The sequence below is a fragment of the Penicillium chermesinum genome (assembly GCF_028974085.1).
Source record: "Penicillium chermesinum strain IBT 19713 chromosome Unknown utg000005l:1.0-4115287.0:1.0-4118363.0, whole genome shotgun sequence".
NCBI lineage: Eukaryota > Fungi > Ascomycota > Eurotiomycetes > Eurotiales > Aspergillaceae > Penicillium > Penicillium chermesinum.
In genome coordinates, this window is record NW_026695315.1 from 428,781 (window position 1) to 446,091 (window position 17,311).

Here is a 17,311-nt window from a genome sequence, read left to right on the forward strand (position 1 = left end):
ACTCCTACTCCTGCATTGTTCTGTCGTATTTGTCTCCATATCACCTTCTCCGGCTACTCTTGTGCATGAACCATCTGTGGCTCTCTTCCTGTGGCAACCTCTACTTCTTCGACTTGGTCGAATCACCGTTTCGCCCTCTGATATCTTGCTTCTTGTACCTCGAGATGAACAAAGCAGGCCTACCGGCAATGCACCTGGTTCTAGTATGATATCGTCCCATCACCATCAGTTACGTGTATTACAGACCAGCCTAATGGCATCGAGACTTCGCTGTTGCACACTAGACGGCACTGGGTTATTTGAGTCCTTTCAAAGTCATAAGACCTGCTATCAGGAGCTTGCTTCTCTTTCGTACTTGAGACACGCTCCTCTTTTCCTCGGCCAGCAGAGCTTGTCTATTATGATGCGTGGATTTCCAGACGCTCCTACACCCAAGGAATCTCCCCACCAAGTCCTTCTGCGAGATACTCCTCTGCTGGGCCTGCTCGACGAAAAACAAAGAACCCCCAAGACCTTTCCAAGTACGGTTGAACACCAGTGGAGCCTCGACAGTCTACTTTCCCCAGTACGCTCAAAGAGCACTGATCAATAGAACACGGATCTGACGTACAGAATAGATTACCGGGGGATGAAGAGGCCAAATCAATCCACTGAGGGAGAACAAGCCCTCGTCGCACATGCTATAGAAGCCAGTATTCTCTGGACCGGGCTTTCATTGGCTTTCACTCCTGCAACTACGTTCGAATCGAGATATTCGGACTGAGGCTAATGTAAAGGAAGATCAACATAGAAATGAGGCAACTACGCAGCCCTCAAGTGGAAGAGTGAGGAATAAAAGTAGAAGCACGTTTTCCAGCCAACTTCGATCTGGCTTGCGGACGCCCAGCGTTTTGATTCAACGGAAACGAAACAGACCAAAAAAGGAGAAAAGGGGGTAACCAAAGAAAAGGAATCCAGTCCGCAAGGACAGAAGAAGAAAATGGAAAAAGCGGCAGCGCGCTGAATGTGTACTTTGATCAGGAGTCGACGTGGTTCGCCATGTTGAGAGCAAGGATTAAGCAACCACAGTTAATAAATAGGTGATAATAGAAAGGGGAGAAACCGACAAACTCGTAGATCACAGTGCACTAATCTCGAATACAGAAAGAAGCTCCGGCATCAGTCCAAGCGTGGCGGACTTGTGAAAAGGGAGGAACGACGGGAAAATGCGGCCACTTGCAGGACACCAACGCCAATTTCCCAACACATGCGCAGAAACACACATCCAAAGGGGAGGCAACCAGAAACCAAGGTAGTCAAAAGTTTGGGGGAAGGGAAACAAAAAAAAAAAAAAAAACAGGTTTCGATGAGTATCCGTCAAGGTCAAACAATAAATCCAAATGTACAAAACAAGGGTATATGAGAAGGAAAGCACCTGAGCTGTCAACGCTGTTCGATCATTTATTGATCGCCGGTTCCGGTCTCAACGCCATCAGTGTACGGCAAGTTGGGGTCAAAGCCAAATCCGGTCTCGCCGTCGGTGTTGAGGAAAGTGTCAAAGTCAAAGCTCTCAAGGATATCTGGGTTATCCAAAGCGCTGAAATCAAGGTTGAAAGCAGATGACTATAGAGTGGACGTGAGTATGGGCTGAGAAAAGCCGCAAAGAGGAATGTGAAACTTACATCAGTAATGCCAAGATCATTGAAAGGTGCTTGGTTTTGATCCAAGGTAGATGGGAGCATAGGCGGGGGGGCAGGAGCCGTGGTTGGCTGCGCTGGCGCACTTGCAGTCCCGTTGGGACCCTTGAAGGAGTTAGGGTGCGAGGGCGTAACTGGGGTGGATGGAGTGGGCGTGGGAAGCTCGGCAGGCTCGGTGACCGGTGTGGCTCCTGCAGCGTTCCCAGCACCAGTGTTCTTCTTTTGAGGACGCTTGGACAAGTCAGCAATGGGAAACCGGGTTGGGGCCAAAGAAGGGCTGGGGTCGAAGGAGGGGAATGAGCTGATTGTATACATACCTTGCGAGTCGGCTCCTTCTTCTTGCCAGCGGCTTTGGTCTGCGGCTGGGGGGTAGGAGGGGCGTTCCCAGTTTGAGGGGAGTCTTGGGGTTGACTTCGGGCTGCAGCAGCACCAGCCGTTGGGGGCTGAGGAGGAGGCATGTTGCCGCCGCGCTGTTCTTGCTGCGGAGTACCAGCCTGGGGCTGATTAGCGGGTGAGCTCTGGGATGGCATCGAACCCGGAGGCCACTGGCCATTCGGCATACGGCCTGCGTTAGCAGGAATCGCCTGACCCATCGGACCGGTGCTGAAGGCGGGGTTAGAACTTGGGGGTCGAATAGCTCCCTGGTTGAAGAATTGCGACATATCAGGCTGCATCTGGCCACCGTTCAGGTTCATAGAGCCGGGTGATCCACGGTTCTGATTCATGTCGCCAGCACTTGGCGATCCTGGAAGACCAGTCTGAGGCATCTTTGGTGTACCCCGCTTCATTTGTTCACTAGGGTTTGGCGAGGCACCTGCTCGGCTACCCTGGGGGGGAAGTGCCCGGAGGCAACTGGCCTGGCATCGGGGGTTGGCCTTCGCGGCCGGCCATCGTGTCTTGCTCTTGTCGTGCCATCATCAGACGCCGCTTGTTTTGCTGTTCAAGCAGCATCAGCTGCATCTGATAATCTTGAAGAGCGTGATTGCCGTGATTGCCGTGTTGGCCATTCGCTGCGCCTGCCATACCCGGACGAGCCTGACCCATTTGACCATTTTGATAGTAATCTCCGCCCATTGGGGGGGTACATTGACTGTCCATCCGGCATGGTGACCAGGTCACCCTGGTTTGGCATGACATTGGGGTTCATCATAGCGCCATTTGGCATTCCCTGTACATTTATTGCTGAGTGCATGCGGTGAAGGGCCGGGGTATGAGCATAACTTACCTGCATGGATTTCTGCTGCGCGGCTTGCCCCTGTGTGAATTGCTGGAATTGCGCCGGGTTCATGGGGCGTTGTCCCATCCCATTTTGCATCATCATGGCTGCCTGCGGGTTAGGCTGTCCCTGCATCCCTGGTCCTTGTTGACGTCCATTGGGAGCGATCTGCTGTCCGTTAACAGGTCCACCCTCAATACGAGGGCGTTTCGACGGGGAGGGGGCATTATCGGCTGAGGCAGGCGATTGAGGCCGAGCTCCATTCATGTCCATATCAGACTGCTCTCGAGACATTTGTGCCATCATCTGCATCTGTTGCTTTTGCTGGAGGGAAGCCATTTGCTGAGGATTTCTGGAGAAGAAAAAAAGTTCATGCGGGTTAGCATATCACTTCACTTCTGTATTAATAGCTCGGGGGACCGGATCTAGAAGGCATACAGATTCGTGTTATTCTGCAGTACGGTCTTCTGCAGATTTTGAGGCATCATGCCGTTACGCCCGCGCATGTTGAGCTGGCTCATTTGACCCGGCATGAGGGGTTGCTGCCGCAGGAGTTGATTCTGCTGCTGTTCTCGAATTCGCATCGCATTCTGTAAGCCAAAGTCAGACTTAGGGGCGCACTTGCGCAACCATAGTGTTCACGAACCTGAGTATGCTGAAGGTATTGGCTAACTTCCCGGTTGCTCCCACGCTTGCGCTGCGCCAGGAAGAATTCCCAGAAGAGACTGAACCAGTCCAAGAGGAAAGAAGACTGAAGGCTTTCGCTGGGGAGACTGGGACGGGGAAGATCATCGGGTATCTTGATCTTCTCGCCGTCCTTGCCATCCGTCATCATGACATCGCCATCCATACCGTTCATATCTTCTCGTTTGGTTCCCGGGCTTGGTTTGGGGCCCTGATCGGTGTTCACTTTGATCGATTCGTCCTGAAGGAGGGCGCGAGCACAGTCATGGTAACCTCGTCTCAAAAAATAATCATAAATGTAAGTGTTGAGATTGTCGATCATACGTTCGGGAGACATCATGGAGCCGTCATTACGAGGCGCTGTAGAGCCATTGTTCATCATAGGGGTGCCACCCACGGGGCCGCCAACCCCAGGGGTCATGCCGGGGACATTCATTTGGTTCATCTGGGGCATCTGATTCATAGTGGCGAGATGATGGAACAGCAGTCCACCCGTGCCTATGAAAAAGAAGGGCTCAACAGATCACCGGTTGGTTCAATGCCAAATACGCGTCCAACAATCCAATCGAGACCGGACGCGGGGGTGGGAGGGCGGAAACGCGTGGGAGCAGAATTGACGGGGGTAGTAGCGGTCAGTGTCCAACTCGCTAAAACGAGGCCCAGTTGGCGCGGTTGAGGGGCGCTTCCCCGAAAAGATGTTCGCGCGATATATCGGGAGTATATTGCGAGGTCAGAGATGCGATAAGATCCCCGGAGGCTGGGGCCTTTTTTTTTGTGGGGGTCCGGTGATAAAGCCACGCGCGATGAGATTGAAGACAGCGAACAAGTAGAGGCGCGATTACCAAGACTACCAAAAGCGCCAAATCCTATATGACGACACCAACAGGTCAGAATACAGGTCAGATATGTATGAACTCGATAAGTAGAGCGCGGACGATAGGATTTTGGGGCGATGACGGAAGTACCAGGAGGAACGGAGTCGCAGGAGGTTGGGACCAGACAAGCCCGATCGGGCGGGTTCAAAGAACCAAGAGAACCGAACAACACATACAACGCAAAAAAAGGGTAAAAAGAGGTGGAGAAGAAATGAAGAGCGTTGAGGGGAGGTGGATCTCACTTGTGAAGGGAAGAAAGAGGAGCCAGAGCCAGAGCCAGAGGAGCCGGGGGGTACGGGCGACTCAGCGAGACGCTGGGGAAGAATCGCTTGTTTCGGATCGGATCAACCTACCCGGAGGCCTGGGGCTGAAGTTGGCGCGGGTCCGCGTAGATTTGGGTATAGAAAGCCCGTAGGAGCAAAGTCGTGACCCAAGCACTTATAGGGTAAACACCATAAAAGATAGAGCCAGGCCGGGTGAACTGGGTCAAACAGTGTACACGGGGAGGGAAATGCAGTAGAGGAAAATTAATGGGGAGATGAGGCGAGAGAGAGAGAAAAAAAAAGGTGGAAAGATCCGATCAGGCGAGAGCGGTACACAGCGGCGTTACTATATGCGACGGATGCCCGTTTCAAGAGGCACAAGTATACGGATACCACGATCGGCGATTCAGTCCGACGATTGGAAGGAAATCCAAAAAAAGAAAAAAAAAATCTAGAGTGAGGAGGATGAGGAAGGAAAGGAATGGACATGTAGGAAGTTTACCCTTTCTTGCCTTGTCAAAGAAAAAGCATGGGGACATGAGAACTGCATGGAAAAAAGAGAAAATGGAGGGGCCGGAGTTGGTAACGTACCGTAAAATTACCATCTTTTTTCATTCTGTCAGGCTATTCAGTCTATATATGACCTGACACTGTATGTGTCAGAAGTCCAGGGAAAGCTTGATAGCAGGATAGGCTAATAGTGTTCAAGCGATTCTGGCTGAAATTTGTATCTACAAAGAAATCTAAGCTGTAGGTCGAGCTCCCCCTACCTGCTCGTACATAGTTCCTCGTACCTCAAATTAGGCCCCGAGTACTCTGCAGATCATTAGGTGCCACTGTAATTCCCTCCCGGTATCAGACGGCTAAGTATAGCGCATAGGGGCATAACTTTCCTATCCCTAGCCATTTACAGTCATTGTCAGGGACACTGCCCCCATTAAACCCTAAAAATCGCCCCTTACAATCCCCGAACAGCCCCCAGGTACTGTTCGATAGCCTGAAACAAACCCCCGTGATCTGTCGCGTGGCGGTTCCTAGAGGGCGATACGTCAGAAAGCCTAATGCCGGCACAACACACAAATCACGGTGCATCAACCCGATCTCTGCAGCGAACTCAAGTGATTGAAAAGGCCATGGAAAGACAAAAGCCGAGGGAAAAGAAAAATAAAAAGTCAAAATATGGAATTGTTACGAAGAAGAAAAAAGAAAGCTTCAACAGAGAAATTAAACGTAAAAGCCCCTCAGGTTATAGCCCTTATCGCCTGAACGCCGTTGATGCTTCATATCTAATCGTCCTCGGGGGGCATCTCGTCTTCGATGTACCGGACGAGCGAGACCCGCATCTCCGTAGTATCATCACCTCGCAGGACATCGCTCACAAAGTGTGCTTCGATCTGCATTTGAACCTGGAATTCGGGTTAGCGATCGAACCCAGCACAAAGGTTCCCGGCCCCGACGGCTAACGAAAACATTCAAAGGAAGAAGTACCATCTCCAGTGCCCCGCGCAGAACACCACATAAGATATTAGAGAACCACAGCTCATCCTGCGCTCGCCCGTCATCGGGAAGCTCCACAAAATCCGCCAGTGGATTGTCGTCGAAAATCAGCGAGAATTGATTGTTATCGCTGGTCCAGTTTGTGACTGTCGGCGCAACATTCAAAAAGATCTTGAAGCCGACCTGATTCCCCAATTAGCGACGTTCCAGCATATTTCACTTGAGGCTAGACTAGGGGTTTCAAGGTTCCAGGCACTTGACCACCCACCTTTGCAATCATATCAGCCGTCTCTCGGAAGTTTGCGCAGCGGCCCACACCAGATTTGGCCAGGAAGTCTTCTATCAACCTCATTCCGATATTGTATCCCATCTTGTCCAATTGCTTGTTCACTTCTTGGTAGTTACTATCATAGTCTTGACATAATTGCGCCACAATAGTCCCGTAGGTTAGTGTGACTAGCTCAGCGTTGACTTTATCGATTCTCGTTCTGGTTCGAGTTAGTGCAAGCTCGATGGGGCGTGATCCAATTTGACGCATTGGTCTTGGCTCATGCCAGTACGCTGCTTACTGACTTCCAAATCCTAATCAGGATGAGTTAGTATTCGTTCTGGGCCCGGAAGCCTAGGTTCACTCACTCTTCTCCTATTCTGGAGGCCTTTTGAGTTGACATGGTTGCAATTTCGGTGTAGTCAGTACAATTATGTCGTATGAGGGGCTAGTCCTTAGTTCTGAGAATAAACAAGGAGCCTTTTCGGACTGAAATCCTAAGGTTTTGGGGAGGGTTGACTGCGGGGAGTGCAAGGTGTTGGAGCTGCTTGTACAAACGAAACGCTCACCGCCCGCAGGTGGGATTATCGTTCTCCCGTTTGCTCTACAGCTTCTGGAGACTTTCGCACGCCGACCCAGTTCTCCAGACAAGGCACTCCAGCTCTTCGACTAGCTGATTCAGGTTCAAGGTTATTTTCCCAGCCTGAAAAATGTCTGGCGAAAAGCGCCCCGCTCAAGAAGCCTTCGGGTCCTCCAATCAACTTGTGGTCAAGCGAAACAAGCCCGATGGCCAGAACCCAAGTACAGCTGTTGTGAAAGGGTCGTCGCAGAATGGAGCTCTTATTCAATCAGTATGTTTCTCTGTCTTTATGAGTTTTTGACAAGACGCGAATTTTGGGAGAGTCTGGCTAACGCCCTGCGCAGGTTCCACGCACCAGTGGTCTCGATGCGCCGATCATGGAACTCACAGGTAAGGCAAATATGACCTGGCATGTGCGGACAATTATCTAACAGTCTTGACCCAGGTCATTCGGGGGAAATTTTTGCAGTTCGATTCGATCCTTCCGCGCAACATATTGCATCTGGTTCAATGGACCGCTCAATCTGTACGCCAAAAATCCCAGCCTTCTCGAAGCTGTATCAATACTAATGTTTGAAATGTAGTGCTGTGGAATACGTATGGACAATGCGAAAACTATGGTCAGATGAATGGGCACCATGGCGCCGTCCTCGACTTGCAATGGGCACGCGACTCGCGGGCTATTTTCTCGGCATCAGCAGACATGACACTAGGTACCTGGGATGTGGAGACCGGACAGCGTGTGCGGCGCCATATTGGCCATGAAGAGATTGTGAACTGCGTGGACCTCAGTAAGCGCGGTCAGGAACTACTCCTAAGTGGCAGTGATGATGGCTGTATTGGAATCTGGGATCCACGTCAGAAGGATGCGCTGGACTACATCGAGACTGAACTGCCCATCACCGCGGTGGCCTTATCTGAAGCAGGAAATGAGATTTATAGCGGCGGGATCGATAACACCATTCATGTCTGGGATATCCGCAAGAAGGCCATCGTGTACTCCATGTTTGGTCACACCGACACCATCACATCGCTCCAGATCTCTCCCGACTCCCAATCACTTTTATCTAACTCACATGATTCGACAGTTCGGACATGGGACATTCGTCCCTTTGCCCCCACCGCTTCCCGCCAGATTCGCACCTTTGACGGTGCACCTGTTGGGCTTGAGAAGAACCTTATCCGGGCCAGCTGGGATCCCAAGGGCGAGAAGATCGCTGCCGGAAGTGGAGACCAAAGTGTCGTCGTGTGGGACGCAAAGTCTGCAAAGCTTTTGTATAAGCTTCCTGGTCACAAGGGTACTGTCAACGATGCCCGGTTCTCTCCCAGCGACGAGCCAATTGGTGAGTTGAGCCCTCCAGTCGATACATTTCCAGTTCCTAACTTTTAGCCATCAGTTATTTCCTGTTCTTCCGATCACACTCTCTTGCTTGGAGAGCTAGGCAAATAGACTATCAAGGATCTCAAGTATCAAAGAAAAATAATAATGACGGGACAAGCGGGCGTTGATGTATGAGCCTCGATCTTTAGGCCACCTTTTTTCGATTTAAGGTACCGAATCAGCAGGAACAATGATTCCGGCACTGCAATCATAATAATCATATGGTTGACTATGTACACTATCATGGGTATTTTTGAAACTAGTTCCTGCCAGCTGGTTCTGCAATAGAAGTGGACCGGATGCTACCTATAGAGCAGAGTGCACGATCTCAATGAAGTAGGCCGGCTGAGCGTCTCGTCACTATCATCCAAAGCGCTCTTACACGTAAAATCTCTAACTATCTTCCTTTACTAAGAGTGCAAGGTTCACGAAATCTCGACCAGGGGATGTCGTGAGTGCTTGGATATGATGTTACTTGCAGATAACGCAGAATACTGCCGGACCGGCTTATCTGGCCGTATCCACTTCAAAAGGTTCTCCGTCCTCCGCTCATTCCCTTCTTTTATAAACACCAGGGCCCCATATCCTTTCACATTGCTTTCGAGAGCCCTGTCGTCCGCTCCTACCCTGCTTGGCAGCCGACCGCCCTGGGTGATGCGCACGCGATGTTGGAGCTTGTATATGTTCATCCCTCGCGCGTGGACAATGGCGACCTGGCCGATTATACTGTGCCTATGGTTTACCCTGGCCCAGGGCATGAGAGATTATAAGATTAATGAGCTCCGGTACAGACTCCAAGCGCCCCCCTCCCCAACCTATGGCTGTTACTGCTCTGATCTCTATGCTAACCCTTTCCCCCGCGCCAGACAAGAAACGGAACGCATGTTCTACCATGGATTCGAGAACTACCTGGACCACGCGTTTCCCGAAGACGAATTGCGCCCGTTGACCTGCGGCCCTTTAACTCGAGACGAGAAAAATAACGAGCATAATGATGTCTTGGGAAATTATTCCTTAACGTTGATCGACAGCCTATCGACTCTCGCCATTTTGTCCTCGAGTCCGGGGAGCGGCGATCGAGCTTTCGCGGATTTCCAGAATGGTGTACAGAACTTTGTGACATTGTATGGAGACGGTTCGCTGGGCCCTGCTGGTCAGGGCGAGCGAGCGAGGGGGTTTGATATTGATAGTAAGGTACAGGTCTTCGAGACAGTGATTCGAGGACTTGGAGGACTACTCAGTTCGCATCTGTTTGCGATTGGTGAGCTGCCAATTACTGGCTACGACCCACTCGAACGAGAGGCGGCATACGCAAGTGCATGGGATAAAAGCTCATTTACCGAGTCGGATCATGGTATTGTGTGGAACAATGGCTTTATTTACGACGGCCAATTTCTCCGTCTAGCGGTTGATCTGGCCGACCGTCTTCTCCCAGCATTCTATACAGAGACGGGCTTGCCGTACCCGCGAGTCAACCTGAAATATGGGGTTCCATTTTATGAAAACTCGCCCTTGAATCTGAAATCTAGGGAGCGTGAGAGGAAACGGAAATACCCGTACCTCACGAGCGCAGAGATCACAGAAACCTGCAGCGCAGGTGCGGGCAGTCTAGTCCTTGAGTTCACCGTCCTGAGCCGGCTCACGGGCGATGGTCGATATGAGGAATTTGCGAAGAGGGCATTCTGGGCTGTTTGGGCTCACAGGAGTGAGATTGGACTGGTCGGGTTTGGGATTGATGCTGAATCTGGGAAATGGGTCGGTCCATATGCAGGAGTGAGATGCCAATCTGCAGAATTCACCATCAACATAGGCTAACAAAGGTTGGTAGATTGGTGCTGGTATTGACAGCTTCTATGAATATGCCCTCAAGTCCCATATTCTGCTATCGGAGGGACAGCATATTCCATTCGACCCCAATAGCCCCTGGAGTGCATTGGATGATTACTACCCTCCTCTGACCGAGGATCAGCATTCTGCAGATGCATTCCTGCAGGTTTGGGAAGATTCCCACATATCAATCAACCGGCATCTCTACCGGGGTGAAGGCTATCAACACCCCCACCTCGTTGTGGGGGACTTCCTTACCGGTGCTACTCGAGCATTCTGGATTGACAGCCTGAGTGCATATTACCCAGGTCTACTCGCCCTTGACGGAAAGCTGGACGAAGCTATTCAGATCCACCTCTTAACGACTGCGATCTGGTCGCGCTTTTCGGGTCTTCCAGAACGGTGGAATGTAGCCACGGGTGAGATCGACGGTGGTCTCTCCTGGTATGGAGGTCGACCGGAGTTCATTGAATCCACCTATTACATCTACCGCGCAACCCAGGATCCCTGGTATCTGCATGTTGGGGAAATGGTCCTCCGTGACATAAAACGGCGATGCTGGACAAAGTGTGGGTGGGCAGGGTTGCAAGATGTCCAGACTGGAGAGATGATTGATCGCATGGAAAGCTTCTTTTTGGGCGAAACGGCTAAATACATGTTCCTCCTTTTCACCCCTGAGCATCCTCTGAACAAACTGGATGCGCCTTGGGTCTTTTCCACGGAGGGGCATCCTTTGATCATTCCGAAAAAGTCCCCGGGTCACCATGGCCGAAGAGACGCTTCATTCCAGCACACGGCCAGTAACACTTGCGATGCGATTCCTAGCCCACTCTTCGGGATATCGTCCACAGCATCAAGGTCTGATATCTTCCACGCTGCAAGTTTAGCGCGACTGCATCTTCGGCCTCATCGCGGCACGGAAGGACCCATCATGGCCGACTCGTCCGATCATCAGAGCGTCTCCGTGTCCGACCTTTCGTCGCCTAGTAACTACACGTTTTATCCCTGGACCTTGCCGCCGCAACTCGTCCCTCACAACGCTACCAGCGCACCGATGACCGTTCGGCCCACACTGGACATCTCATTCCCCTCTCTCCCTGGGGGGATCAACCTTGGGCCGGGTTCATTAGAGCGAGTCCGGGACGGAGTCCTGGTGAAGACCATCGGCGGGCTTCGACTCAGCATGGTGCAGGATGTTCCTCTAGGAAAGCCGGCCCCAGCCGACCAGGGCAAGAAGGAGGATGGGTTCCGCGTGCAGGTTATCAACAATGTACCTTTGGGGAAAGATGAGAAGGTATTCCTCTCGCGACAGATCACCTTTGATGTCGTCGACCCATATGATCCCAATTTCACCCGGGTCCGCGACACCGCCATGCTTGACCTCGTCATTGACGTTCTTCCAGAGCCCTCTCGCGGAAACAATGGCTCAGCTCATCCACGAGCTGAGCCGCCTGCAAAAGAAAGTGCACCAGGTCCAGAAGACCCAGGATCTCCTCCAAGCATCCCCACATCCGTTACCCCGGTCCGCGACAGCCTCCCCGTCGACTCCCCGGTGAAAACCATACTGTCCTCCTTAGTGAATTCACTCTCATCGCTTCTGCGGGACGATCCACATGAGCGCCCTCCCATCCGGCTCAGCCTCCCGGCCAGCATTCCCACCGGCCTTGGAGCTGCTCCTCTCCCCGAAGTCGAAGATGCACCGAGTGTCTCTGGGTTGAGCGGCTCACCCAAACGTCTGACATGGTCGTCAATCTATTTCGCAGATGAACTCTGCAACGAGCGCATCACGCGCGACATAGCACAGAACCACGAGGTTCTGGTACTGAAACGCGGCGGCTGCACATTTTCACAGAAGCTGCGCAACATCGCTGCTTTCAGGCCGAATCGCAATTCTTTAAAAATGGTAATTGTCGTCTCGTATGACGATGAAATGCTCTCTTCACCTCCCGAAGACGTCGAGGAGACTGCAGCCTCGGACTCAAATCCAAACCCAAAGCTCATCAAGCCTCTCGCGGCTCAGCGCGCAGAGTCATATCTCGTCCGACCTCATCTCGAGTCTACACAGACTACGGCCAGTGGAATCGCCCGCAACCATCTCATCCCCCTAGTCATGGTCGGTGGCGGGGAAGAGACGTATAATTTCCTCCGCGCTGCCACCGGCGTCGGCATCCGTAGACGGTATTCGGTGCGCTCGCAAGGTGTTCCCGTGACAAATTTGTACATCATATAGAAGACATTTTGCTATACCCCAAAAGACATATGGAGTGTTAAGGTCATCTTATTATTCATCTTCTCATCCTACAGTAGCCACATCCTTACTTTGAGTAGATTGTATGAGGCCTGGGGTCAACCCTTCTTAAGTCTCTAAAATTCAGTTTCTTCAGTTTCTTCATTTTCCTTAAGACATGCATTTTACTCCAGGGCAATGCACTCGATCTCGACAGGGACACCCTTGGGCAGCTGGTGAACCGCAACGCAGCTACGCGCAGGCTTGTGGGTGAAGAACTTCTCGTAGGTAGCGTTCATCTCCGCGAAGTTGGCCATATCAGTCAAGAAGACCTGCAGTAAAACGTTAGTGGGCGACCACAGCGCTAATCGTGCAGTGGAACCTACGTTGACCTTGACGATCTTGGAAACGCTGGAGCCCGCAGCGGTCAGGATGGCCTTGATGTTGTCGCAGCAAGCCTGGGTCAGCTCGCCGATGTTACCCTGGACGAGGTTGGCGGAGGCATCAGCGGGGATCTGGCCGGAGACGAAGATCTGACCGTTGGCACGGATGGCCTGAGACTGCGTGGGTGTTAGCTTAGTGACTCTTGTTATTGTCGTACTAGCTGGTGTTTCGGAGTAGGAATTGGCATTGGATTGCATTGAATGGGGGGAGATGAGTCAAAGGCACCCGGGAGCGCCAAAGACCTCAACCAAAAGTGGGGGGGATACGAGAGAAGGCTGCAATAAGAGAATCTCAGGGAAACTTTAGGGTTGCCATTCACGTACGTAAGGACCGGCAGCTATAAGATGGACGTGAGCAATTGACAGTTCGACTTTCGTGCGCGGGTGTCAGACAGCCCCAAGGTTAAGACTTACGAGGGCAGGCATCCTTGGCAGTGACAACGGACATGTTGGCAGACATTTTGGTAGATTGGGCACGGTACTGAGTAGTCGGAAGTTGAGACAGAGTGGAGGAAAGAGCTTGCAGACGAGAAGTGGCGCGCAGCATGTTGGGGAGATATAAGAGCTGCCCCGCTGATCGGACTTGGGCTCGGTGGGGTTTCATATTCCACTGGTTTCCCGCGGCCAAGTCGCCACGGAAAGTGTCTCCTTTCCAGCTTATCTCTTGGTAATACTCTGCTCCCAAGGTTCGATCCTGCGCAGCATTTCGAGCTTACATTGCTGCACTGGATACGAGCTACATTTCGAGGATCAGCCGTCCAAAAGATCATAGGACAGGTGAACTCTTCCAATGTCACGCCTCAACCCTCATGCCTCGAGTCCGAGTCATACAAAGATTAGGTCACTCTTGTTCCATTCAATAGATGCTCACGGTCGCTGCTCGATGAGAATTTAGTCCTGGTCCGCCAATCTTTGATATCCTTATCTCTTCAGGACAACATTCCAGCGAGCACGAACCGTGCAGGGGTCCAAAATGCTGCTGGGTACCAGATAAGTAACCTTCTAGTATATCCCAGCAATCCCGAGTCCTGGGAGGTCTCAGTGCTGTGATGAAAGTATGTCCTTCCAATGCTCTCAGGGCAATTGACATCGGGCGAGTGCCATATTCCGGGTATGCGGGGTCAAACCCTCTCCTTGAATCTCGGAATATGGTCCAGGGTAGGATGAAACTATTTATACAACTATCATCCGACTAGGGTGTATGTCGACGGAATGCCTTGCTTCTATATAATATGAAGCCAAGTTGGTATGATGATCCTTTCGACAATCGTGGACTTGATCAACTGGAAATGAACATAGGAAAATGAAATATTCTCTCTGTTTCTGCGCATAGGGTTATTAGTACGTAGCACCCATACACACTCAAGGAGGATAACGTCCAGTTCTCATCCTCATGATTTGAAATCACCCCAAATTTTCTCTGAGCCACGCGCCTTCAACCAAAGATGTCTGCTCCAGATCCGAGTCTCGAATCCCAAATCCATGTAAAAGGAAGCGAAACCCCCAGACTTCACGATAACGCGATGGCGGAACTCCAAAGGTACCCCGATATCGCAGATACCCAGGGCTCTCTCTCTCTCTGCTCTCGCCCTACCAAGGGAAATAAATACTCCGATTCCTACACTTTTCCTCCCTCACCCTCAACCAGGACATCCCTACCAACCCCTCCTCTACCTCTCCAACCCTCTCCAACATGCACATAAACCAGGACCTCTCCAACTGCGGCCCCTCCGTCGTACACCGACTTGAACCCCGCACCAAGCCAAAACATCTCTACTTTGCCTACGGCTCCAACCTCTCCCCCACCCAGATGAAACAGCGCTGCACAGTGAACCCCACCCTCTCCTCCAGGCCCCTTGCGATAGCCTTCCTCCCCCACTGGCGCTGGCTAATCTGCCAAGCGGGCTACGCCAATGTGCTCCCGCCGGAGGGGCTCCGGGTGGGACCACAGAATGGACGCGATGCGCGCACGGTGCCTGTGTCAGGGTCTGCGGATGGGGTGTATGGGGTGTTGTATGAGATGGATGGAGGCGATGAGAGGATCCTGGACGGGTATGAGGGTGTTGATCATGGATCCGCGGTGTCTGAGGGGGATGCGGTGAGTACTGCCATCCGGCCGAGGGAGCAGGGAGTTGGGCATTATAATAAGTGGTATGTTACTGCGAGGGTGGTGGAGTGGATTGGCGGAGAGGAGCACGGGGTTAGGGTTCAGGCTGGGGCGGAGGTTCCCGTGCTGGTTTATGTGGATGAGGAGCGGGTGAGGCCGAGTCCACCTAAGACGGAGTACATTGCGCGGATGAACCGGGCGATGAGGGAATCGGAGGTGTTAGGGCTTAATGGGTCCTGGCTGGAGGAAGTGTTGAGGCCATTTATTCCAAGAGATAAATAGGTTGGTCGGATTGGATGTATAGAGATAGAGATTACATGTCGAGGGCTGGGAACAGTAGTATTCAAGTGGACATAGCCAAATCAAATCAACACGTTTGCAAAACAAGGAATGCCTGGTATCGGAGGTGTCTCTGTCTATATTCGGGGATTCGAGCTCAAAAGGAGGTTTCAATCACTGAGCCCGGCTTTTATTCCAATCCACAGTGAGATAGCAACATTAAATCCAACCGGAAAATCCACACTGGAATTAAGGGACCGTGTCATAGAGATTGGACTTTTTTGCCAAACCGGTATTGGGTGGTTCAGCTGTGGTCGGGAGGTGTATGAGGCCGCCAAGTCCGGTGCGGGCAATTGTCATTAAAGAGAGCGATATCGTGGATCGCAATAACAATGCAACTTTTAGATGTAGATGTCATGGCGCAAGGCTGAAGCACAGAAGAACACGATTAATTAAGCTTGGCCAGAGAGCAGAGTGTAGACGGGAGCGGGGAGCTTGTCGCGTCCGTGAAGGAATTCGAGTTCAAGAAGGAAGATGAAGCCGACGAGATCACCGCCCAGCTTCTTGACCATCTCTCCACCAGCCCAAGCAGAGCCACCTATTGGGAGTGGGTTAGCAACTCTGTAAAACCAAAGCCATAACCCAGACGGGGCCATGTGGGGAATCACGTACCAGTGGCGATAATGTCGTCCACCACAATCACCTTCTGCCCGGGCTTGATGGAATCGGACTGCATCTGGAAGAAGTCTTGACCATACTCCTTCTCGTAGGCCTGAGTAATACAGGGACCGGGCAGCTTGCCCTGCTTGCGCACAGGGACAAAGCTGGCGCCCAGCCGAAGGGCCAGACTAGGGCCGATCAAGAAGCCACGGGCCTCCAGGCCGACAATGACATCGGGCTTCTGGTCACCGTAGTTGGCAAGGATGTGCAGTTCCAGGGAGCGAATAAGAGCCTCGTGCAAGCTGGCATCGGCGAAAATTGGCAGGATGTCCTCAAAGAGAATACCGGGGGAGGGGAAGTCCGGGAACTGGCGCAGGGCGGCGCGAAGCTTTACTTTAAGACTGGCGAGTTCGGCGGCGCTGGTGGGATGGGCGGCGGAGTGTCCGGGGACTTGGGCGGAGGCATCGAGGTGGGAGGACTGGGACATGGTGAGAGGAAAGGAAGAAAGAGAGGGAGAAGGAGGGGTAGAAAAATGAGAGAGGCGTGAGAAGAATTGAGTAAAGATAGTAAGGTCTGAGGGGGAAAAAAAAAAATTCAAAAATTCAAAAATTCCTAAAACATAATAATAAAGAATAAAACCTTAGGAAAGGGAAGAAAATTTTGGTGTAAATTACGGGTTCAAAGGGCTGTTGATAAGCAGATAAAGTCGGAAAGTTGCCCCTCGCGGGTCTAGGCTAGTTCGTACCAGGTACAACACACGGTTCTTTTGTTCTTTGGATTGGGGATTGACAGGTCCGGATCTATGGAGTAATCCCCAAATCTATCAATTGACTAATCTGTCCGTAATGTTAGTTTACTGGCATCTCATGATATGTTTGGAGGTTCCCTCGAAGCCCCGCTCCCCCCCCCCAAAAAAGCCTTTCCCCCTCCTCTAGGCATATTCCGTATACCACTGAGAGGGCGATCAACCGGCGGTCAGATTTTCTGTGGAGGACTCCAAATTAGCCCATTTAGGCCAAAGTCAAGATGGTTCGGGGGGGCCGAGAAGCGATCTATGTATCTGGGTGTACAGGAAGTGTACGCGAGCAGCGGTGTTTGGTAATTTTTTTTTTGGTGTCACGCAATATGCATTCGACCCGGTTTCTAGAATCTGAACATGCAGCTCGACAGGGAAAGCGGGCTGGTACCGGGTGAGGTGAGTCTTCTCTCTGGGTCCCGTGGCGGGACTCGGCGTAGGAGAGATACCCAGTTCGTTCTTGATCTGCGGCATCACCCACCTGTCTAGGCCTGCATGTTACCTAGTCGCTGGGCCTAAGGGACGCCTCCTT

At 51.9% G+C, this 17,311-nt stretch overlaps 9 protein-coding genes across 9 annotated transcripts; 4 read left to right on the top strand and 5 right to left on the bottom strand.

Annotated features, from left to right (window-relative positions):
• Window positions 1-253: 253 nt before the first annotated feature.
• On the top strand, window positions 254-592 carry N7468_006320 (uncharacterized protein; the record flags this gene model as incomplete). Its single annotated transcript, XM_058475616.1, has 1 exon — window positions 254-592. One exon carries the CDS (start codon window positions 254-256, stop codon window positions 590-592), a length of 339 nt encoding a protein of 112 aa, XP_058328506.1.
• An 848-nt stretch (window positions 593-1,440) lies between these two features.
• Window positions 1,441-4,039, bottom strand: somA (putative cAMP-dependent protein kinase pathway protein (Som1); the record flags this gene model as incomplete). Its single annotated transcript, XM_058475617.1, has 7 exons — window positions 1,441-1,602; window positions 1,662-1,907; window positions 1,994-2,576; window positions 2,702-2,844; window positions 2,902-3,244; window positions 3,331-3,482; window positions 3,539-4,039. 7 exons carry the CDS (start codon window positions 4,037-4,039, stop codon window positions 1,441-1,443), a joined length of 2,130 nt encoding a protein of 709 aa, XP_058328507.1.
• Window positions 4,040-6,000: 1,961 nt separating this feature from the next.
• On the bottom strand, window positions 6,001-6,882 carry N7468_006322 (TRAPP complex core subunit BET3; the record flags this gene model as incomplete). Its single annotated transcript, XM_058475618.1, has 5 exons — window positions 6,001-6,120; window positions 6,203-6,394; window positions 6,480-6,699; window positions 6,785-6,793; window positions 6,848-6,882. 5 exons carry the CDS (start codon window positions 6,880-6,882, stop codon window positions 6,001-6,003), a joined length of 576 nt encoding a protein of 191 aa, XP_058328508.1.
• Window positions 6,883-7,189: 307 nt separating this feature from the next.
• N7468_006323 (WD40 repeat domain-containing protein) lies at window positions 7,190-8,509 on the top strand (the record flags this gene model as incomplete). Its single annotated transcript, XM_058475619.1, has 5 exons — window positions 7,190-7,330; window positions 7,404-7,449; window positions 7,505-7,585; window positions 7,644-8,402; window positions 8,457-8,509. The coding sequence occupies 5 exons, from the start codon at window positions 7,190-7,192 to the stop codon at window positions 8,507-8,509; spliced, it is 1,080 nt and encodes a 359-aa protein (XP_058328509.1).
• A 570-nt stretch (window positions 8,510-9,079) lies between these two features.
• N7468_006324 (uncharacterized protein) lies at window positions 9,080-12,497 on the top strand (the record flags this gene model as incomplete). Its single annotated transcript, XM_058475620.1, has 2 exons — window positions 9,080-10,213; window positions 10,269-12,497. Coding segments are annotated over 2 exons (3,363 nt in total), but the record flags the coding sequence as incomplete, so codon positions are not given.
• Window positions 12,498-12,679: 182 nt separating this feature from the next.
• On the bottom strand, window positions 12,680-13,484 carry N7468_006325 (uncharacterized protein; the record flags this gene model as incomplete). Its single annotated transcript, XM_058475621.1, has 4 exons — window positions 12,680-12,826; window positions 12,881-13,054; window positions 13,262-13,275; window positions 13,352-13,484. The coding sequence occupies 4 exons, from the start codon at window positions 13,482-13,484 to the stop codon at window positions 12,680-12,682; spliced, it is 468 nt and encodes a 155-aa protein (XP_058328511.1).
• Window positions 13,485-14,630: 1,146 nt separating this feature from the next.
• On the top strand, window positions 14,631-15,326 carry N7468_006326 (gamma-glutamylcyclotransferase family protein; the record flags this gene model as incomplete). Its single annotated transcript, XM_058475622.1, has 1 exon — window positions 14,631-15,326. One exon carries the CDS (start codon window positions 14,631-14,633, stop codon window positions 15,324-15,326), a length of 696 nt encoding a protein of 231 aa, XP_058328512.1.
• A 449-nt stretch (window positions 15,327-15,775) lies between these two features.
• Window positions 15,776-16,470, bottom strand: N7468_006327 (adenine phosphoribosyltransferase APT1; the record flags this gene model as incomplete). Its single annotated transcript, XM_058475623.1, has 2 exons — window positions 15,776-15,921; window positions 15,996-16,470. The coding sequence occupies 2 exons, from the start codon at window positions 16,468-16,470 to the stop codon at window positions 15,776-15,778; spliced, it is 621 nt and encodes a 206-aa protein (XP_058328513.1).
• A 534-nt stretch (window positions 16,471-17,004) lies between these two features.
• On the bottom strand, window positions 17,005-17,253 carry N7468_006328 (uncharacterized protein; the record flags this gene model as incomplete). Its single annotated transcript, XM_058475624.1, has 1 exon — window positions 17,005-17,253. The coding sequence occupies one exon, from the start codon at window positions 17,251-17,253 to the stop codon at window positions 17,005-17,007; it is 249 nt and encodes an 82-aa protein (XP_058328514.1).
• Between the last annotated feature and the right edge of the window lie 58 nt (window positions 17,254-17,311).